Raw genomic sequence first — 18,161 nt, forward strand, 5'->3', positions numbered from 1 at the left:
GTCCACTCCTGGGGCACCTCGGGGCAAGGCAGTGGCAGAACGGGGACCCCCGGCCCCAGGCTTGAGCTCCAGCTGTCACTCAGCCCATCTGGCCCTGGCCCAGGTGGACAGCAGCAAGGGCAGCACCTGCCCCAGGTCCCCCATCCCCCTCCATTGGGTGCTGGGTGAAGGGGCTGCGGCCTGGGCTGGCGAGAGGCCCAGGGATCACTCCAATGGGCAGTGTGGAGCACGCTGAGTGGAACCGGCCCCGCCCCGAGCCCCGGTTACCCTCTCCCACCAGGGTTGCCCTGTGGGGAGCGAGGGAGCTGGTGGGAGGCAGGTGGGTGCCAAGGCACCCTGAGGGCTTGCGAGTGAGGGCCCATCCTCCCCCCCCCCCCGCCCAGGACCCGGGACACCAAGGCAGGTGCAGGAGAGGGAACGCGGCAGCCCAGGCTCCCCCCCCCCCCAACCACCTGCCTTTGCTCGATGCTGTTCCCCCACCTCCTGGAAGGAGGACCCACCAGGGGAGGCCCCCAGGGACAGAACACCCACCTAGCGTGTGCCATTCTGTAGCTCACGCAGCAGCAAGGGGGCAGGTGGATGGCGGAGGGAGGGGCTGCATGGGGGTCCAGGGGCGTAGTCAGCGGCAGGGGTGAGGCTGGGGGCTGAGCAAGCGGGGAGGGGGGGAAAGGTGCAGGGGCAAGGGCGTGGGGGCTGTCCACCCCTCCTCAGGGCCAAGGGCGCGGGGGCCGTCCACCCCTCCTCAGGGCCAAGGGCACGGGGGCCGTCCACCCCTCCTCAGGGCCAAGGGCGCGGGGGCCGTCCACCCCTCCTCAGGGCCAAGGGCGCGGGGGCCGTCCACCCCTCCTCAGGGCCAAGGGCGCGGGGGCCGTCCACCCCTCCTCAGGGCCAAGGGCGCGGGGGCCGTCCACCCCTCCTCAGGGCCAAGGGCGCGGGGGCCGTCCACCCCTCCTCAGGGCCAAGGGCGCGGGGGCCGTCCACCCCTCCTCAGGGCCAAGGGCGCGGGGGCTGCCCACCCCTCCTGTCCTTCTCCCAGAGCTGCAGTCTTGGTCCTGGGCCCCTGGAGGTGGCCGTGGAGCTTCGGCCAAAGGTAAGGTGGGTCCCTGAGCCCACCAGGAAGTGTGGCCAACCCCACCCACCCGGGGACCAGGTGCAGGGCCACGGAGTAGAAAACCCTCGTTTTATTCAGCACGGACCCGGGGCCCAAATATAAAAACAAAAAATAAAAACAAAAACCAACAACTGACAAAACGAAGTGGCAGAGAAAGGGGCAGAACAGGGCCTGGCGGGCTGGGGGTGCCCGCGGCCTCGGCCCTCGGTGACCCTTTGCCCCCGCAGGAAGGGGCGCCCCCACCCCAGCACCAGCTGCAGCCCGCTCGTGGGTTGGGGTCCGGGCCCCTCGGCGGACGCTGCCTGGGAGCAGGGCCTCCTGGGACGGGGAGAGACCGGCTTCCGTCCCTCCGAGATCAGGATCTGCGAAGACAAGATTCAGGTGGAGGGCAGGTCAAGGGCGGGCTGCGAGGTCAGGGTCGTTGGCCTTCCTGGCCCTGCGTGGGGGCCCAGGCCCGGGCGGCGCTGCCATATAGGAAGGGTGTTGGGGACCCCCTGCTGCCCAGGGCAGGGTCCGCGTACGCCCCGCCCAGCCCCGGCCCTCCACTGCGTCCTGGGCATTTAGCGGCCCTGCTGTAGTCTGGAAATACTTTCTTCCTTATTAGTATTATTTTTTTTCCTTAAGCCTCCTTCTTCCTGCTCAGAAACCCACAGGCGTCAGTCATTTCTGGGAACGCCGCGTCCGGCTTCCTGTGCACGCTGGCCCAGCCGGCCGCCTGCGGTCAGGGTCACGGGGCCGCTCTAATGAGACTCGGCCTTGCCAAGCACTTATGTAAAGAGCTCTGGGCGGGGGGTGGGGGGTATGGGGACGAGGAGGGGGCCGGGGGAGGCATCGCTGCAGGCCTGGGGCCGTGGGGGACCCTGCTCACAGGAGCCCCCCTCCCGCCTTCCCAGGACCACTTCCTGGGGAGCCTCCCCAACCTGGGCACAGGCGCCTGACACAGGCGCTGGGAGAGGAGGGCTGCAGCAGGCCTGTGGGGGATGGGGCAGGAGGCGGGCGCCCCCGGCGCTCTCTGCGCCCTGGACAACCCTGTCCGAGCCCCACTGGAGAACCACCATGGGGCGGCCCCCAGCAGGAGGCCTGGGTGTGGGATGCCAAGGGTGCAAGCCAGGAGCCCCCGAGAACACTGGGGATGGAAGGGAAGGCCAAGGGTCAGTGGGGCTACTCTAAACTGTCACCCATCCTGGGGACACGCTGACCCTGACCCTGACCCTGGTCACACTCTGGGCCTGGCTCTCATCACAGGCATCACCTCTTCCCCTGCTGTCTACTACTAAGCACACACTCGGGACAGAGTCCACGGTGGCCTCTGAGTCTGTCCCGCTTGTCCCCAGCTGTGCACCAGAGCTTGGAGCTCTCGGACGACAGACACTGCTCTGAATCGGCAAAGTGTGGCTTTCGTTTCATCAGACATCTGACATCCGCAGGGAGCAGCCTGGGCCTCCTGGGAGCTGGGGTCAGTGTGCACAGCGCTTGTGTGGAGCCGTGAGAGGGGCTGATGCGAGCCAGCTGGGGACGGATGGCAGGGGCCGAGCACGGCCAGCAGGGAGGGCTCATTCCAGCCAGAGCCACTTCCGGTCCCCGAGTCCCGCCATGAGCCCTCCGCTGGGGGCAGCACAGACACAAGCTCTTTGCTGGGCCCTCGGGGTGACCCGCAGCGCAGGTGTCTCCCGCACTGCTGCGGAGGCAGGGCGGGCACTGGGGCGGGGAGGGCTGGGCGGGCTCTTACTGGACAATTTTGCAGTTTGTGGTGGAGACGTAGCGACCCGTGTAGTGGATGTTACAACGCACCACGTTGTTGGTGAAGTCCGACTCCAACACCATGTACTTGGGGTTCACGTGCACCTGCAGAGAGACGACAGGAGGGAGGGAGGGGGGAGGAGGGGGCTGCATTTCACCTGCTCACCAGGGACAGTGGCGGAGGGGCTGACGGGCGGATGGACACTGAGTGACGGGGCGGGAGGCGGGAGATGGAGAGGGTGCGGCTGAGACAACCTGCTCCGCCCTCTTCCGGGGTCCCGCCCCTACTGGGTGCCTGAAGGGAGGGGTTGAGGCTACCTTTCCCAGGTGAGGCCACACTCACAGACGTGCTGTGTCGTTAGCTCACTCCTCAGCAAGGGAGGGCAGGATGAGGCGAGTTCAGGGGGGCGGGAAGGGGCTGTCAGCCACAGGAGCCCTCAGCTGTGCAGGGTCCCCTGTAGGAGTTGCGGCTGGCCCTCCCCTCCCATCCTCCCCTAGACGGCACGAAACCCCCTCTGCCTGTGGACCACAGGGCCTGCGGGCCCCTGCTCTCAGGTCCTGTGTCACAACCGCTGATGGTCCCTTGGGGCTGTCATGAAACAAGGCAGCGCCCGTCCCATACCTCAGCTTCAGATGGACGCACAGCTGGGTCCCCGGGGACCGCTCTGGGCGGGGTGTGTGTGGGAGGGGGACAGGGGTAGCCCAGAGCAGGAGCCCCACCTTGAGGATGTAGTTCCCCGGCTGCACGTCGGTGATATCGATCCACTGGCAGTCGATGTCGGCGTTGTAGGTGTCGTAGCAGCCTGGGCTCAGGCCCTAGGAAAGGAGGAGGCGGCTGGGGGCTGCTCGGAGCCGCCCCCGAGGCCTGCCACAACCCTGCCCTGTCCGGGGCAGCTGCTGAGGGTGGCCATGGACAGGAACACCAGAGAGTGAAGGGGAACTGGCCAGAGGGGCTGGAGGCAGCCAGGGAGATGCTTGGGAGAGGCGGAGGGAGGAACGGGCAGCAGGCGGGCAGCGAGGGTCCTGGGCGGATGGAGAGGCCATGGTTCCGACTGGACCTGGCTCCCCCAACTCACGCAGGTGTCTACACCCCAAAGTCTCAGGTATTTGGGGTTAAAGGTTAAGGGTGGAGGGCTGATCTCTTTGTGGGGTACAGCAGGGAGGTCTGTAGGCAGTGGAGGGGTCTCCCCAGAAGAGGGGGCGGGTTCAGCAGAGCGTGGCCCAGCTTCTCCCCGCTCATCACGGGCCCGTCCTCCATGCACCAGCCTCAGCGACTGCCCGACTCTGAGCAGGGAGGAACCCCTCTTCCTTCCTACGTGGCTGCCCTGGCCATCTTGGTTAGAGTAAGGGGTGCGTCAGACAGACAGCTGGGGCGTGTGCCACCCAGGCGCCAGCCCTAGGAGGGGACCTGGGCAGGACCTGGGCAGGACCTGGTGCCCTGGGGACAGGAGAGGGGGCCCTGCCTCTGACGGGAGCCAAGTGGTGAGCCCGCCTCAGCTGGCCTTGCCCCCCGCCGCCGGCTTGGGCCCGATCCTGGCACTCTGTGCTCCAGGCCGGTGGCGCCAGCCCAACCTGGGTGTGGGAGGTGCACGCGTAGCGCTTGAGGTTGCCGAAGTCACAGGTGCTGTCTTCCAGGCAGAAGCTGGCCTTGTGGCCCTCGGCCACCTTCTTGCCCGTGGCAGCGTCCAGCAGGTCATAGTGGCTGAACTCGTCCATGCTGTGGTAGTGTCTGGGGGCAGAGGCGAGAGGAGAGGAGAGGGTGGGCCTTGTCTCCCTCCCGCCCCCCAGACCCCCCCCCCAGGGTCTCTGCTCCTGTCCCCTTGAGACAAGCCCCAGGTGACCTCGCGGTGACCGCCAGGGCCTTTACGGTCGTCTGTCTGGCTGCCACGGGGGCAGCGTCTCTCGCTCCCCCCACCTGCCTGGGCCCTCTGAGCTTACTCATCAGGCCCCCTCCAGTGGGGGACCGCCCCCACCCCCGCCGAAGCTTTGGCTAAGGCTCCCCTGCAAACCTGCCCCGGGGCCCTGCAGCCAGTGGCTCCACGGCTGCCGCACTCACTGGTGGCAGCTGTGCCACTCCCAGGTGTGCCGCGGGCGGTTGGGCAGGAAGTCCGCGGTGCCCTGGTTCTTCACGCGCTGGGGGAAGCGTAGCAGCACCCGCATGTCGTAGTCGGTGGCCTCGGGGGCGTAGGCTGTGCTGAAGGACGGGCGGGGAGACCCCAGTGGGTCACAGACGCCCCACCCGGCCCCCTCCCACCCCTCCTTCTTCCTCTCTCCTGGCCCGGCCCCTGCAGCTGCCAGGTGACGTCGCCAGGGCTGGCTCCTGGTGGGGAGGAGACACAGATCCAGGGGGGGCTCTACCGTCCTGTGAAGGCTCTGCGAGGGCCCCTGAGTCCCGGGGAAGTGGGTGGAGCCTCTGCACTGTCCTGGTTCCGTTTGTCTTCCCACGCCCATGTTCCAGCGAACACATTTAGCTCTTTCCCTAATCCACGTGTTGGCCCATGCAAACTCCAGGCCACATCCAGCCTCCTCCTCCTCCAGTGAGTCTGCCCTGATTGCTCCACCGAGAGGCCTCGGACTGCCTGTGAATGCCAACAGCACAGCCTGCAGCATGCCGTGACGCTACACGTGCCCAGCGCCAGGCTGGGTGTGCCCAGGCCACCTGTCCCCAAGTGCATGGCCCATGGCCAGTGGTCTGATCTGCCCGTTCACAGCACACCTGCTGAGCCCCATGCACAGGCAAGTCCAGCCTCCAGCCTCTTGGGGAGACACAGGGGCACACAGTGCGCGCCCACCCGAGCAGCTGGGGCGGGAGGGCTGACGGAGGCCCCTCCCTCCCCCGCAGACCGCGGACAGCTGTCCTGGCTGGCCTCAGGGGCGCGTCTCTGGCAGTCACGGAGGTCTGGGACGTGAGGTGGCCAGTGGAGGCTCAGCTCTGGGGAGGATGTCTGGACGGCAGGCAGGGGCTCCCGTCTGCCAGGCCGTGTCTGGGAATCCGTCTGGGTCTGGGCTGTGTCTGCTCGTGGCGCCCTGCCCGCTGCTCACCGTGGGAAAACGCCCTGCCGAGGAGCGGGACCCTGGCCACAGGGAGCGTGGCGTGAGCCGGCCCGCACGGGAGGGGGCTGCGCTGGGTCTGCCACCCCGTGCCACCCCCTCCCCGGTCTGACCTCGCATGGCCTCCGGCCTGGGAACACTCATTCTGGCTCCTAGCCGCTGCTGCGGCTTGTCTCCGCTCTCCGGGTGCGAGTGAGGAGCCCTTATCTGCAGCCAGGCTAGGAGGTCCCCAGGGGGACAGGCAGGGCAGGCTGCCGCCACCTCCTCCCTCCCACCCTGGGCACGTGCGATGCCCCGGGGGTCCGCAGGTGACAGCTGAGGCTGGGGCAGGGCAGCCACAAGGAGTCAGGACAGGGAAGGGGCAGGGCCGTGGAGCAGTGCGCGGTAGATGACACCATGCACCGTCATCACCAGGAGATAAACCAGCCCTGTTTGGTCCCAGATGCTGCTTCTGTCTGTAAGCCAGACTGGGCCGAGTTACCTCCTGGTGAGTTCCCTGCCTTGTCCCTCATGGGCAGGGGTGTGTGGCCACCATGCTGAGTGCCTGTGAACCAGAAGTTCTAGAAACAAGAAAAGGTTGGGGCTCCAAAAGTTTCCTAGGTTTCAAAGTAAAGCAAAGAGGGAGTTCAAAGGTCAAAAACAAAGCAAGGAGGGCTGGCAGCGCTGTGGTGCACCAGGCACCCCCTAACTGAACAGGGGTTTGAGTCCCGGCTGCTCCACTTCCGATCCAGCTTCCTGCTAATGCACCTGGGAAAGCAGTGGAAGAGGGCCCGAGTCTCTGGGCCCCTGCCATCTCTATAGGAGACCTGGATGGTGTTCCAGGCTCCTGGCTGCAGCCTGGCCCAGCCCTGGCTGTTCTGGCCATTTGGGGGGTGAACCAGCATGTGGAAGAACTCTCTCTCTCTCTCTCTCTCTCTTTCTCTCTCCAGCTCTGCCTTTAAAAAAATAAACAAAAAAAATTTTTTAAAGCAAGTCATTGGGAAAAACAAGGGCTTTTGTCCCTGGGATGCCAGGTACAGCAGCAAACCAGCATACTCCCTGGCCAGCTCTGAGCACAGGGAGCCATCCGCCAAGGACGGGGACGGAACACAAACCGAGCTGTGCAGGAGGACGACCCTCCCAGGAATGAGAGGGCCGGCAGCTCCCCCGCCCTCATGGAAACTGGGTTTAAGCAGACCGGTCTGCGTCCCCTCCGACAGCCACGCCCAAGCACCCTGCTGGGACCTGGCAGAAGCAGCTGGCCTCTGTGCTTGGGGCTCCCAGGTCCTCCACCTTAGGGGACCTCCCCAGGAGCACAGCTCAGGTGGGAAAGGCGTTGGCTCCTCCGCGTGGTGGGTGTCACCGCTTCCTTGTGTAGGGATGAACACAGAAATGCCAGTTGCCCCCAGTCCCCTGGGGGCAGGCCAGGGTCTCGCAGCTCCTGGGCAGCCTGGCTGGGGTGGGCTTACCTGGCCAGACACTTCTCTTCGGCGGCACAGCGCAGTGAGTACAGGTGGGCTCTCTGCACGTAAGTGGACGCCTGCACATAGCTGGGGTCGGGGACCAGGTCAGGGAGGCCTGCAGCGGGCGGGAGGTTGGGGGGAGGGAGCGGAGTCAGGCCGGCTGTGCCAGTGCCCGTGCCCAGAGAAGTCGCCCCCTGCCAGTGTCCTCGGGCCCTGCACCCCGGGAAGTGAGGCAGCCAGTGCTCTTGGGGGGGTATGGAGTCCCGGAAACCCTCCGGGAGGGCTGGGGACGTGAGCAAGCCAGAGAGGGCGGTGGAATGCAGGAGCAGAGGGAGGAGAGGGTATTCTTGGCAGGGGAGCAGCAGTGAACAAAGGCCTGGAGGCAGGACCCAGTGAACCCAGCCATTTCCTGTTGGAGCCACTCCCAGTGTCCCCAGCTCCCCCAGCCACCGAGAGAGCCCGGGGCTGGCCTGGAGTGGGTCCCAGAAGGCTCCTGGGCAGCGCCAGGTGGACGCTGGTTGGCGGGAGGGGTGGACCAGGCGGGCAGGGTCCTTGGCCGGCGGGGAGCGGGGCTCAGCCCCACCCTCCAGGCAGGCCCTACTCCCCGCCCCCCAGGCGCATGGCACCCCTTCCACTCCCAGCCACGGGCCCTCAGCCCTGCTCACGCCCTCCCCTGGTGTCCAAGTTGAGGCCCCTGCAGAGCCCAGCACCAAGCACACAGGGCGGGTCTGGGGACGGCACCAGCTCTCGTGAACCCTGGGACCCAGCACGCGGCACAGAGAGACAGGGGTCTGGGCGCCCCGCTGCTGGTGCGTGCGTGCGTCTCAGCCAGAGTTCCCTGGAATGAGTGGAAACGAGATGCAGGTGTGCTGACCGCATGCTGAACAGGAAGCGGCCGGCTCGGGCGGGGGCGGGGGCGAGGAGTCCTGTCCTATCCGGGCTCAGCCACCCACCTAAGGGGGAGGGGTCTGGGGAGAGGGCTGAGGGGCTGCAGACTGCCCTGGGCCTCCTTCCTGCATGTAGGAGCCTCCCTCAGGCCCAGTCGATGAGGGGTGCTTGGGCTTCCAGCCCTGGACAGACGCGCCTGCCCTTCCCTGGGCACACCCTGGGTGCCCGGCTTGGCCCTGCCCTCCCTGGGGCTTGGGCCTCATGGGGAGCCGGTCAGGCAGCCGGGCTGACCACACCTACTTGGAAGGAGAGGCAGCTTGGAGCACAGGGTGGGTGCCGATGAGGTGGCTCCTGGCTGCTGGGGAGCTGTTGGCCGGCCCAGGCCCCGTTACTCGAGCCCCCAGGAATGTTTGCAGTCCCTCCTAAGGGACCCTCAGGCCCCCAAACCAGCTGGGAGCCGCTGCTCAGGCTCTGCTTCCCAGAAGCCTGGGGGAGGGGTGAGGAAGAGAGGAGTGGTCCCCTTGCCTGTCCTCCAGGGCCTGGCTCGGCCCTGTGCGGGGGCGGGGCGGCTGGCCCACAGCCTCACGGGACCCGAGAGTTCGGCACCAGACAGCCTGCCGCCCCGACCAGGCCCAGGGCCAATAAATCCTACACAGATGGCTGCACACAGCCCTGTGGCCGACCCTCCCTCTGCAGGATCTGAAGGGGCCCAGGGCAGCGAGGGCTGGTGCTGCTCCTGGCCCCACACTGAGCCCTGATCCTGGTCCCACACCGAGCCCTGATCCTGGTCCCACACTGAGCCCTGACCCTGGTCCCACACTGAGCTCTGATCCTGGTCCCACACTGAGCCCTGACCCTGGTCCACCCTGAGCCCTGATCCTGGTCCCACACTGAGCTCTGATCCTGGTCCCACACTGAGCCCTGATCCTGGACACACCCTGAGCCCTGATCCTGGACACACCCTGAGCCCTGATCCTGGTCCCACACTGAGCCCTGACCCTGGTCCCACACTGAGCCCTGATCCTGGTCCCACACTGAACCCTGATCCTGGTCCCACACTGAGCCCTGATCCTGGTCCCACACTGAGCTCTGATCCTGGTCCCACACTGAGCCCTGATCCTGGACACACCCTGAGCCCTGATCCTGGACACACCCTGAGCCCTGATCCTGGTCCCACACTGAGCCCTGATCCTGGACACACCCTAAGCCCTGATCCTGGACACACCCTGATCCTAGTCCCATACTGAGCCCTGACCCTGGTCCCACACTGAACCCTGGTCCCACACTGAACCCTGGTCACACAATGGACACTGAGCCTGGTCCCACACTGAGTCCTGATCCTGGTCCCACACTGAGTCCTGATCCTGGTCAGAGACTGAGCCCTGATCCTGATCAAATATTGAACTCTGACCCTGACACATCCTGAGCCCTGACCCTGATCATACTCCTAGCTGTGACCCTGGCCATGGTCATTGTTGTCCTCTTACTATTGGGGAACACCAGGCTGGGGCAGGAAGTCTCCCTGGTGGGCAGTGACACCCCAGGCCATGCTGGCAGGCAGCGAGGCCTCACCATACCCACCGCATCCCCCCCCCTCCAGATGGGAGCCTCCCTAAGAACAGAGCCTGGACGCCAGCAGCGTTTACTCCAGGGCTGACCCACTGGCTCAAGGCCCTCCCACTGCCTCAAGGATCACTGGCCCAACACCCACCGCCACGCACCGCCCCCTGCTGCCAAGACAGGAGGAAACGGAGGCCGGGAGAAGGCACTGAGCGCACCCGTGGTCACCCCATGAGTCTGGGCAGCCCACAGAGCAGATCCCAGGCCCCACCTATGCCCAATACTGGCCCCACACACACGCACAGCCACTCTTCATTTTATAAATAAATGACCTCTGCACAAATATACAGACTGTATCGGGTAAGCTGCTGGGTGCACACAGCGGTGACTGCCTCCACCCTTACACTGAGTCACAGCCGCCTCCCCCACCCAGGACCTCCAGGAGTCACCAGTGTGACTCTGAATGGCCACAGATGAATGACACCTCTCCTGGACACCAGGGGGAGCCACTTGTGTGGCTGTCTGTGTTCCCGTGCCCCCAGAGGCAGCAGCCCAGGTCCCTCCACCCCCCTCCTCAGGACCGCTGCCGAGGCCCCAGGGCTGAGAAGCCCCTCCCCTGGCTGGCAGGTGCTCCAGGGAGCTGTGCTGTGCTCCCTGGGCCGTCGCAGGGCTGAGTGAAGCTGGACCCAGCAGGGCGGGGGGCGGAGTGCATTGTGAAGGAAGGTCCTGGGGGGAGGGTCTTTCTGAGGAAGGGCTGCAGCCTCGTGCCCAGCACACAGATGGAGTCACCCAGCCCCCACCCCAGGGGGGCTGCCCATGCAGGCTCAGAGAGGACGGATTCCATCAGGGGACCTGGCCACCCAGGAAGTGAGCCAACCCCCAGCTGGGAGCAAAGCCACCATCCTCGCGCATCTGGCCAGGGCCCCCTCCCTGTCTCATTCAGCTTTTGTTTGTTCATTTTTAACCTTCCTGCTCTCCCGGGGCTGTCGGATGTGGCCTTGAACCCTGATGGTGGAGGTGGGTGTGACTCCTGAAGTGGATGCCCACTCCTGCTCCTCTCCCTGGCGCAGACGGCCCCCGCCCCCGCCCCAGCTGCTTGTCACCAAGGACTCCGGGGTGCTGGACAGCCCGGCCAGGGCTCTGGCCCAGCTCCCTCCCTGAGTTCTGGGTCACCTCCAACCATGCTCAGCTCCTCCCAAGCCCCAGCCGTCCAGGGAAGGGTGTGTGGGTGGCTTGGCTCGGGCTCCCCAGGGAGTGTCCCGTCCTCTGCTCCCGGGAGGAAAGCAGGAGCCTGGGTTCCTCTTCCGAGACCCTCCGAGTGGCCCTGGGCAGACCCAGCCCCTCTCCAGGCCTCACCACCTTCATCTGTCCACTTCCAATGGCTTCCCCTGCGCTGCACCCCACCCTGCACTCATGGCCTGGAGCTGCCAGGTGCTTGTCCAGGGAAGTGCTGGCGACAGGCTGTGCAGAGCCTGGGCCAGAAGGTCAAGGGCGCGGGGTCAGGTCCTCGGGTCGGCTGACCAACAGCGGATCAGCCCCCAAAGGCAGCCAGCATGGAGATCAGTGCCCCCCCCCCACCCCAGATGCTCCAGGAGGGCCCCGGCAAAGGGGCTGCTGGGAGAAGCCCACCCAGTCCTTCCGCCCTGGGTTGGACCCACAGACGGTCCCTGCTGCCCCGTCCTGGGTGTGAGCTGTGTGTGCCCCTCCCTCCCTCAGCTCCCCGTCTCCGGGGAGGGGGGGTTCAGCCTGCTGCCTGGATCTGGAAGGTATGTTGCCCACTACTCTCCCGGGCTGGGGGCTACAGATAGATAAACAAACAGGAGCCAAGCGGGTGCTTCCGCTCAGCAGGTGGGTGGGTGGGTGGGTGCTTTCCAGGGCATTCTGGAATAAAGATGAGCCCTGTCAATGCCAGCCAACGGCGCCACACCTGTTCCCGGGGGCAGGCAGCCCGGCGGATGAGCTACGAGGGCACACAAGCTGGGCCCAGAGCCTTCCATGGCTCCCAGCTGCCTCCAGAACCCAGCCCTGATGGCTCAGGATGAGGCGCTGGGGTGCTCTGGGGTCTCAACTTGGCCTCTCCAGGAGTCTGAACCCAAGGGTCAGTGGGCAGCCCCCCAGCAGCACTTGAGCCCTGGCCTCCGGACCCACCCTTGCACGGGCTGCTCCCCCCACCCCACTCCTGCGCTCCCTTGCCTGCCTCACTTCCCCCACAGCGCCTACCGCCTGCTTCCACCCCCTCGCTGATGCCGCTCACACACAGAGACCTAGACCCACAGGGCAACGATTCTGTGCCCGTTCACCGCTGCGAGCTCCATGCCAGACAGTGCCCAGCACACAGGGAGCCACTGCACACTCGTGGAATGACTGCATTCCTTATGGGGACAGGGCGGGAGCTAGTGTCCCTCTGCCTGTGCCCAGGTCTCACAGGATGAAGCGGGTGCAGGGGGCCAGGAGCTGGTGGGCTGCATGTGAGCAGGGCTGAGCCTGCACCGGACCCGGGGCCTGGCACCTGCACACCGAGGGCAGCACACGAATGAACACCCCACGCTGGGGTCTGGTGACGCGTTACCAGGCTGAGGCTACGCTTGATTCCAGAGGGCAAGAGGATCAGTTCTGGGCTTGGCAAAGCCGGGGCTCCAGGTGGCCCACAGCCGGGCCTTTGCCTCTCCACCCTGAGCCCCTCCTGGGCTGGCACTCCCTGTTCCTGGGTGGTCCTGCACGCCCACTTCCTGGGGCACCCATCAGCAGGGGAGGGAGACCCAGGCCCAGCCCTCACTCCGTATCCTGGATCCCAACCAAAGCCCGCCAGCTCCAGCTGCCTGTGGTAACCAGGCGCTGGGCGAGCGCCAGAGGAGGGGTCAGTCTGGGCCTCTCCTTCCGGCCCCAGCAGCCCCACAGGAATGCCGGGCACAGGAACTGGAAGCAGGTGCGGCTGCCTCCTCCCTCTCCCTCCCTCGCCCGCGGGAGTTTTCCACGTGTTCTTGGCTCCGGGAGGAGCGGCACTGGCGGCTCCTGGGGAGGGGCCCTTTGAGAGCAGAGGACACCAGGGACCCGGGGTCAGGGGACCGGGAAAGGGGACGAAAGGCCTGAACTCCAGACCAAGTCCTCCGCAGCCAGGCGCCACCCAAGGCACCAGTGACTGCCCCCTCCCCACTCCCCCAACCCCCAGATGCAAAAAGCCAACTTTCACTTTTGCCAGGGGATGTACACCCCAAACAATGAACACCGACCGAGGGGACAGCGCCTGCGTGTTCAGACACCGGGGGACCCAGGCTCCTCTTTCTGCAGCCCTGACTCTCACGTGCAAGACCCCCAGCCCGGAGACTCCATTTCTTTCGGAAGAGCAGCCTGGTGGCTTCAGGGAGGAGGCTGAGCTGGGACTGGCTCCAGGGCCCAGCGCCCAACCTGCCAGGGCTCAGTGTCTCCATCTGCACAATGGGTGACCGGGTCCCCACCTCAGGACAAGGGAGTCCACCTGACGGCTCCGGGACCGGGGCCACACGGGGCTCCTCGCTGACACCACGCCGGGAGGGGCCGGGGCGGGAGGCTGGCCTCGGGCTCCTGGGGTCTCTCACACTCACTGTCCCACTCTGCTCTGTCACAGTCAGGGCCTGGACTATAATGGACAGCGGTGTGTTGAATGATTGAATGACCACATGGATGAGGCTGATGCACAAAACATTAAAAAAAAAAAAGAACTGCGTGGTTGTTCTGCACTTGGGAGGGAAGTGTGCAGCAGCCTAACCCTCCCCCGGTGCAGATGGGCAGCCCGGGCCCGGGAGGCAGAGGCTGGGGAGTTAGGGGGGCTGTGCACTGCACACGCGGCACACAGCCTGGGAGCTCCTTCCGATGCAGGGAGCCAGGGCCGCTCTCAGGGACTGAGGCGTGATGGGGGGACACCCCAGAAGCACAGTGGGTACAGGACGATGCAACCAACAGGCTCAGGATGTGGGGTCCCAGCGCAGGAGGAAGGCAGTGCTGGGGCCCCCAGGGAGCCCCAACGTTCTCCCCAGCAGAGCCGAGAGCAACCTTCTGTCTGCTCCACAAGTAGGATGGAGAGACTGGGACCAGAGGCCAGGCTGGGGGATGCAGCGGGGAGGCCAAGGCTGGCACAGCCACCAGAGATGCCCCTGGAGGCCAGCCGCGGCCGGTGCATCGGCGGGGCTGTGAGGGGAAGGTCCTGGCCGGGCAGCTGTGGCTTTCTGAGGCTGGGGTCGTGGGGAGGATGCTGGGAGAGGAGAGGCCAGCAGCGGCACAGGGCAGGGGACGCGGCGGCCCCTCCCGGCCTCTCGGCCAGGATCTGCTGCCCGAGCTGGGCCTCTTTCTTGCCTTCTGTCTGGGATGTGTTTCAGATTTGCAGACAGCAGCCTGGCATCACAGGACGCCCAGGAGGAGGGGAAGGCACCTGTGGGGCAGGCGTGGGCGGCGGTCACATGTGTTTGGTGTTGGGAGGCCGCGTCCACGCCCACGCTCGCGCAGGCTGCCAGCGCCCAGCCTCAGACCCCTGGGTGTGCGGCCAGCAGAGATGAAGTCAGGCTCTGAGAATCCGCCCTGGGCTCCCACACTCGGGCTGGGGGTCTGATCTCAAGTACAAGGCTTGGCCGTCTCTGTGCTGGGATTTTCCACGGTCCTGGGCTAGCAGGGTGGGGAGGGGGGAATTCGAGGAGATGCAGGGGGACCACTGCTCCCACTCTGCCCCCACCCCATGGCCTCCATAATTAGAGATGGTTGGAGAACCTCCTCCTCTGGGAAGTCCCCCCTGAGCCCCTGCCTAGCACCCCTCTCCCCACCGTGCTCACCTACCACAGCCTGCTTCCCTCGGGCCAGGCCTGGACTCCAGGCACCTGAGGCATGACTGACCGCCTCCAGCGCAGAAGCGTCTTTGACCCAACTGAACTGGGGGGCTCAGGGGCAGCGGCCGAGGTCCCACTGAGCACCAAGCACCCCCCGACTCCCGCAACATGACCTTGCCCTTCCACTCCCGCAACATGACCTTGCTCCTAACAACCAACTGGGCTTTCAGCAGCTCAGACAGGCAAAGAGGGGCCTCGGAAAGCCCGCTGGCTCAGAGCCCAAATGTGAGGTCCAGGCCCGGCTCTGCCAGCACTGGACGCGGGCAGTGTTCGCTCCCTCCTCTGCCCAGAGGCGGGGCCCCTGTGGCCGAGCCTCATACAGCCAAGGGCTTGCATTCTAAGCAACACACTCCCAACAAAGCTGAGCCCCCTGGGGTGGGCTCTGAGCAGGTGAGGCACAGGTGCAGCACACCTGTGGCTACGGGCACCTCTGCCAGAGGGGCCGCCGGCCTCACCCTGAGCTCCTGAGGCTCTCAAGTGGGACTCAGCACGAGTCCCCGGACAAGCCTCTGCCCTGGCGAGGGGTCCAGCAGCACCCTCAACAGCAGCCCAGCACCCAAGCCAGTGGGGCAGGAGACAAGGAGGAGAGCAGAGGATCATGGGAAGGAGGGCAGCTGGGCTGCACGTGCACGAGGAACCTGGACTGAAAAGCAGCCACCCCACAGGGACAGCAAGAAGGGGAGTCTGGGACAGCGGGGGGTGGGCCGCCCACCCCACAGTGTCACGCAAGGCCTCCCCAAGACCAGGCCATCTGTGCACCCAGAGAAAGCTAGAGTGACTGTCCACCTGGCCTGTGACTCCCGCCACTCCCCTGGCCGGATCAGGACTGGGGTGAGGGGAGTGAGGCCAGGAAGGCACCCATCTCGGGAGCATCCAAAAAACTGTGTAACCAAGAGAACTGGTATTTAAGGCACCATTTAAATAAAAAACCAAAGCAGGGCAGGGCCGTGCTGCTGCCTGTGACACCAGCAGCCCATACGGACCCGGCTCAGCCCCGGCTGCTCCACTTCCCATCCAGCTCCCTGCTGTGGCCTGGGAAAGCAGCGGAGGGTGGCCCAAGTGCTTGGGTCCCCGCACCCACGTGGGACACAGGAAGAAGCTCCTGGCTTCCACCTGGCTCAGCCCTGGCCTTTGCAGCCACCTGGGGAGCGAACAAACAGATGGAAGATCTCTCTCTCTGTAACTCTGCCTCTCCAATAAATAAATATTTTTTTAAAATCAAAATGCATGCAAGAAGTCGGTGATGAACAAAACACCCACAATTCAGACAAACACAGGATCCTTGTGGCTCAGGGTGCCTGGATCTGATTGGATCGAGCCTTTGGATGCTCTCCCTTGGTGGATTTCTTGATACTTTCCCCATGCAGGAAGTGGTGCTTATCTTGATTACTGAGAGCCTGGGCATCTCCTTAAATCCTTGCAGCCTAGGCCAACCGTCCGGCCTGGGAGGAAGCCCCTTCTCCTGCTTTGCTAGTGGAGGCACTCACAGATGCCCAGAGAGGGACCCCTCCCTGCCTCCCACGGGGAGCTGGCCGGGGCATCTCCTGGGCCCTTTCCTTTGTCCTCAGGGGACCTAAGAGCCAGATCTGGAAGGTACCTCCCCTCCCAGAGCCCGGCTGGTCCCCCCATCCCTGGGGTTCAATCCCAGGCCGCCCTGGCCACCGCCGGGGGCCCCCCAGGCGCGAGGAGGTGGAGAGGGAGGGCTGGGAGGTGAGCCCTGCAGAGGGTCCAGGCCCCGGTCAGTCGCGGGGCGGCGGGTACTCACCGCGCCCGTTGGAGCTGGGCCGGTACACGCTGCCCACGCTGAGGCGGCCTTGCTGTGCGCCGTTGCGCTCCGCACCGGGCGGCGGGGGCGCGTCCGAGCTCCGCACCGGCAGGTAGGGCGGCTCCAGCACGCGGAAGGGCGGCTGCGGCTCCGGGGCGCGCGGCGGCGCATAGGCCTCTGGCGGCGCGTTACCGTAGGAGGGGTACCAGCCGAGGCGGGGGTCGCCGCCGCCGGCTGGCGCCGCGTCGGGGCCGGGCCCGGGGTCGGGGTAGGCGGGCTCGAAGCCCCCGGCGCCCTCGCTGTACAGGCTGTGCGAGTAGCGGCGGTCCAGGCCGTCGGGGGGCTGCGGCTGCGGCTGCGGCTGCGGCTGCGGCTGCAGCGCGTACGGCCTCTCCGCGCCCGGGTGGAAGCCTTGCGCCGGGTACTCGGGCTGCTCCTCGCCGCCGCCGCCGCCGTACTCCTCGTAGCGCGCCCGCGGCTGGAACGGGTAGAGCACCCCGGCCGAGGCCACGGCCGCCGCCCCTGCGCCCAGGCCGCCGCCCGCGCCGCGGTAGTACACGAAGCCCTGCTCGTAGGTCCGAGCCGCGGGGTCATAGTTCTCGTACTGGCTGACGTAGGGCGCTTGCGGGTAGGGGAACTGCTGCTGTGGGAAGGAGGGCGGCTGGCGGTAGGTGGTGGCGAAGGCCGAGGCCGAGACGGAGGAGGAGGCGGAGCCCCCGTGCCGTTGCTGGGAGACGGAGGTGCGGGCCCGGGCCATGCCCGTGCTGTCCCCGACGGCCACCTCGCGCCAGTTGTCGGGCACCTGGCCGAAGCCGAACGGGTGCCGCGCCTGGCCGCGCACGGTGTCCGAGCCCACGCGCCCGGGCAGGGGCAGGGGCAGGGAGGGCGCCTGGCGACGCCGGGGGCTCCCGTGGCTGCGCCGCGGCGGGGCCTGGGGCGCGCCGGCCAGCAGCACTCGGGAGCTAGCCTGGGCGCTCCGAGGCCCCGCCGGCTCGTACTCGGAGCCCGAGTTGAGCAGGCTGTACACCTGCCCGTTGTTCTCCCATTGGATCATCTGCCGCCAACGCGCCGGGTCCGAGCCCTGCCCGCGCACCAGCGCGCACAGGCAGGCGCCCCACACCAGGGCCCCCAGCTGCCAGCCGGCCGGGGTCGGAGCCATGGTGGCCCCGCGGAGGCCTGGTGCACCGGTCGGCTGTCTTGGAGCGCGCCCCCGCGCGCGCGCTTCTCTTCCCACGGACTCCTTGCCTGCCCCGGCTCTAGCTTTGTCCATTCTGGCCTTGTCCCGAGTGGGACGGCTCCTCCGATGACAGCATGTCGAGGCCAAGGGGTCAGGGCAGGGCAGGGGCGGTGCCCAGGGCACAAGCGCGCGCTCGCGGGCAGGGCCACCCGGGGGGCCTTACATGGCTAGCCCCGCAACTGGCTGGCCGCTGGACAGGCGCTTCCCCCCTCCGAATGAATAAGCAGCGGGCTGCGAGCTTGGGGAGGCTTCGGGTCGGCGGGTCCGCCTGCTGGGGCCTCCTCCGCGCGGCCCTATGGCCCGCCGGCTTTTAGCTATGTGGCCTGTCCCGCAGCTGCCCGCCTCCCTCGGTCCCCAGAGCTCCCAGCCTGCCCTCCTAAAGGAGAGGCAGGGAGTAGGTCCGTGCCAGTGTGACCTTAGGCCGGGCAGGCAGAGCGGGGCTGTGGGTGGGTGGGGGGGTCAGCTCTGCTCTGCCTACCCCTCTCTGGTTTCCATTTGATTTGCTGGTTTCTTT

At 66.4% G+C, this 18,161-nt stretch overlaps 1 protein-coding gene across 1 annotated transcript; it reads right to left on the reverse strand.

Annotated features, from left to right (window-relative positions):
• Positions 1–1,166: 1,166 nt before the first annotated feature.
• Positions 1,167–17,879, reverse strand: LOXL1 (lysyl oxidase like 1). The gene is made up of 7 exons (XM_070053425.1): positions 16,411–17,879; positions 7,351–7,459; positions 4,908–5,045; positions 4,424–4,580; positions 3,572–3,667; positions 2,841–2,956; positions 1,167–1,473 (listed from the first exon to the last, which is right to left on the reverse strand). Exons 1-7 carry the CDS (start codon positions 17,678–17,680, stop codon positions 1,467–1,469), a joined length of 1,893 nt encoding a protein of 630 aa, XP_069909526.1. The 5' UTR covers positions 17,681–17,879; the 3' UTR covers positions 1,167–1,466.
• Positions 17,880–18,161: the final 282 nt, after the last annotated feature.

The sequence above is a fragment of the Oryctolagus cuniculus genome, chromosome 12 (genome assembly GCF_964237555.1).
Source record: "Oryctolagus cuniculus chromosome 12, mOryCun1.1, whole genome shotgun sequence".
Classification (NCBI taxonomy): domain Eukaryota; kingdom Metazoa; phylum Chordata; class Mammalia; order Lagomorpha; family Leporidae; genus Oryctolagus; species Oryctolagus cuniculus.

Coding starts and splice junctions, on each gene's coding strand:
- LOXL1 (XM_070053425.1), bottom strand. CDS start 17,680: ATGGACAAAGCTAGAGCCGGGGCAGGCAAGGAGTCCGTGGGAAGAGAA. Junction 7,460..16,410: donor GCCCAGCTCCAACGGGCGCG/GTGAGTACCCGC, acceptor CGCCCGCTGCAG/GCCTCCCTGACCTGGTCCCC. Junction 4,581..4,907: donor GAGTGGCACAGCTGCCACCA/GTGAGTGCGGCA, acceptor CTCTGCCCCCAG/ACACTACCACAGCATGGACG.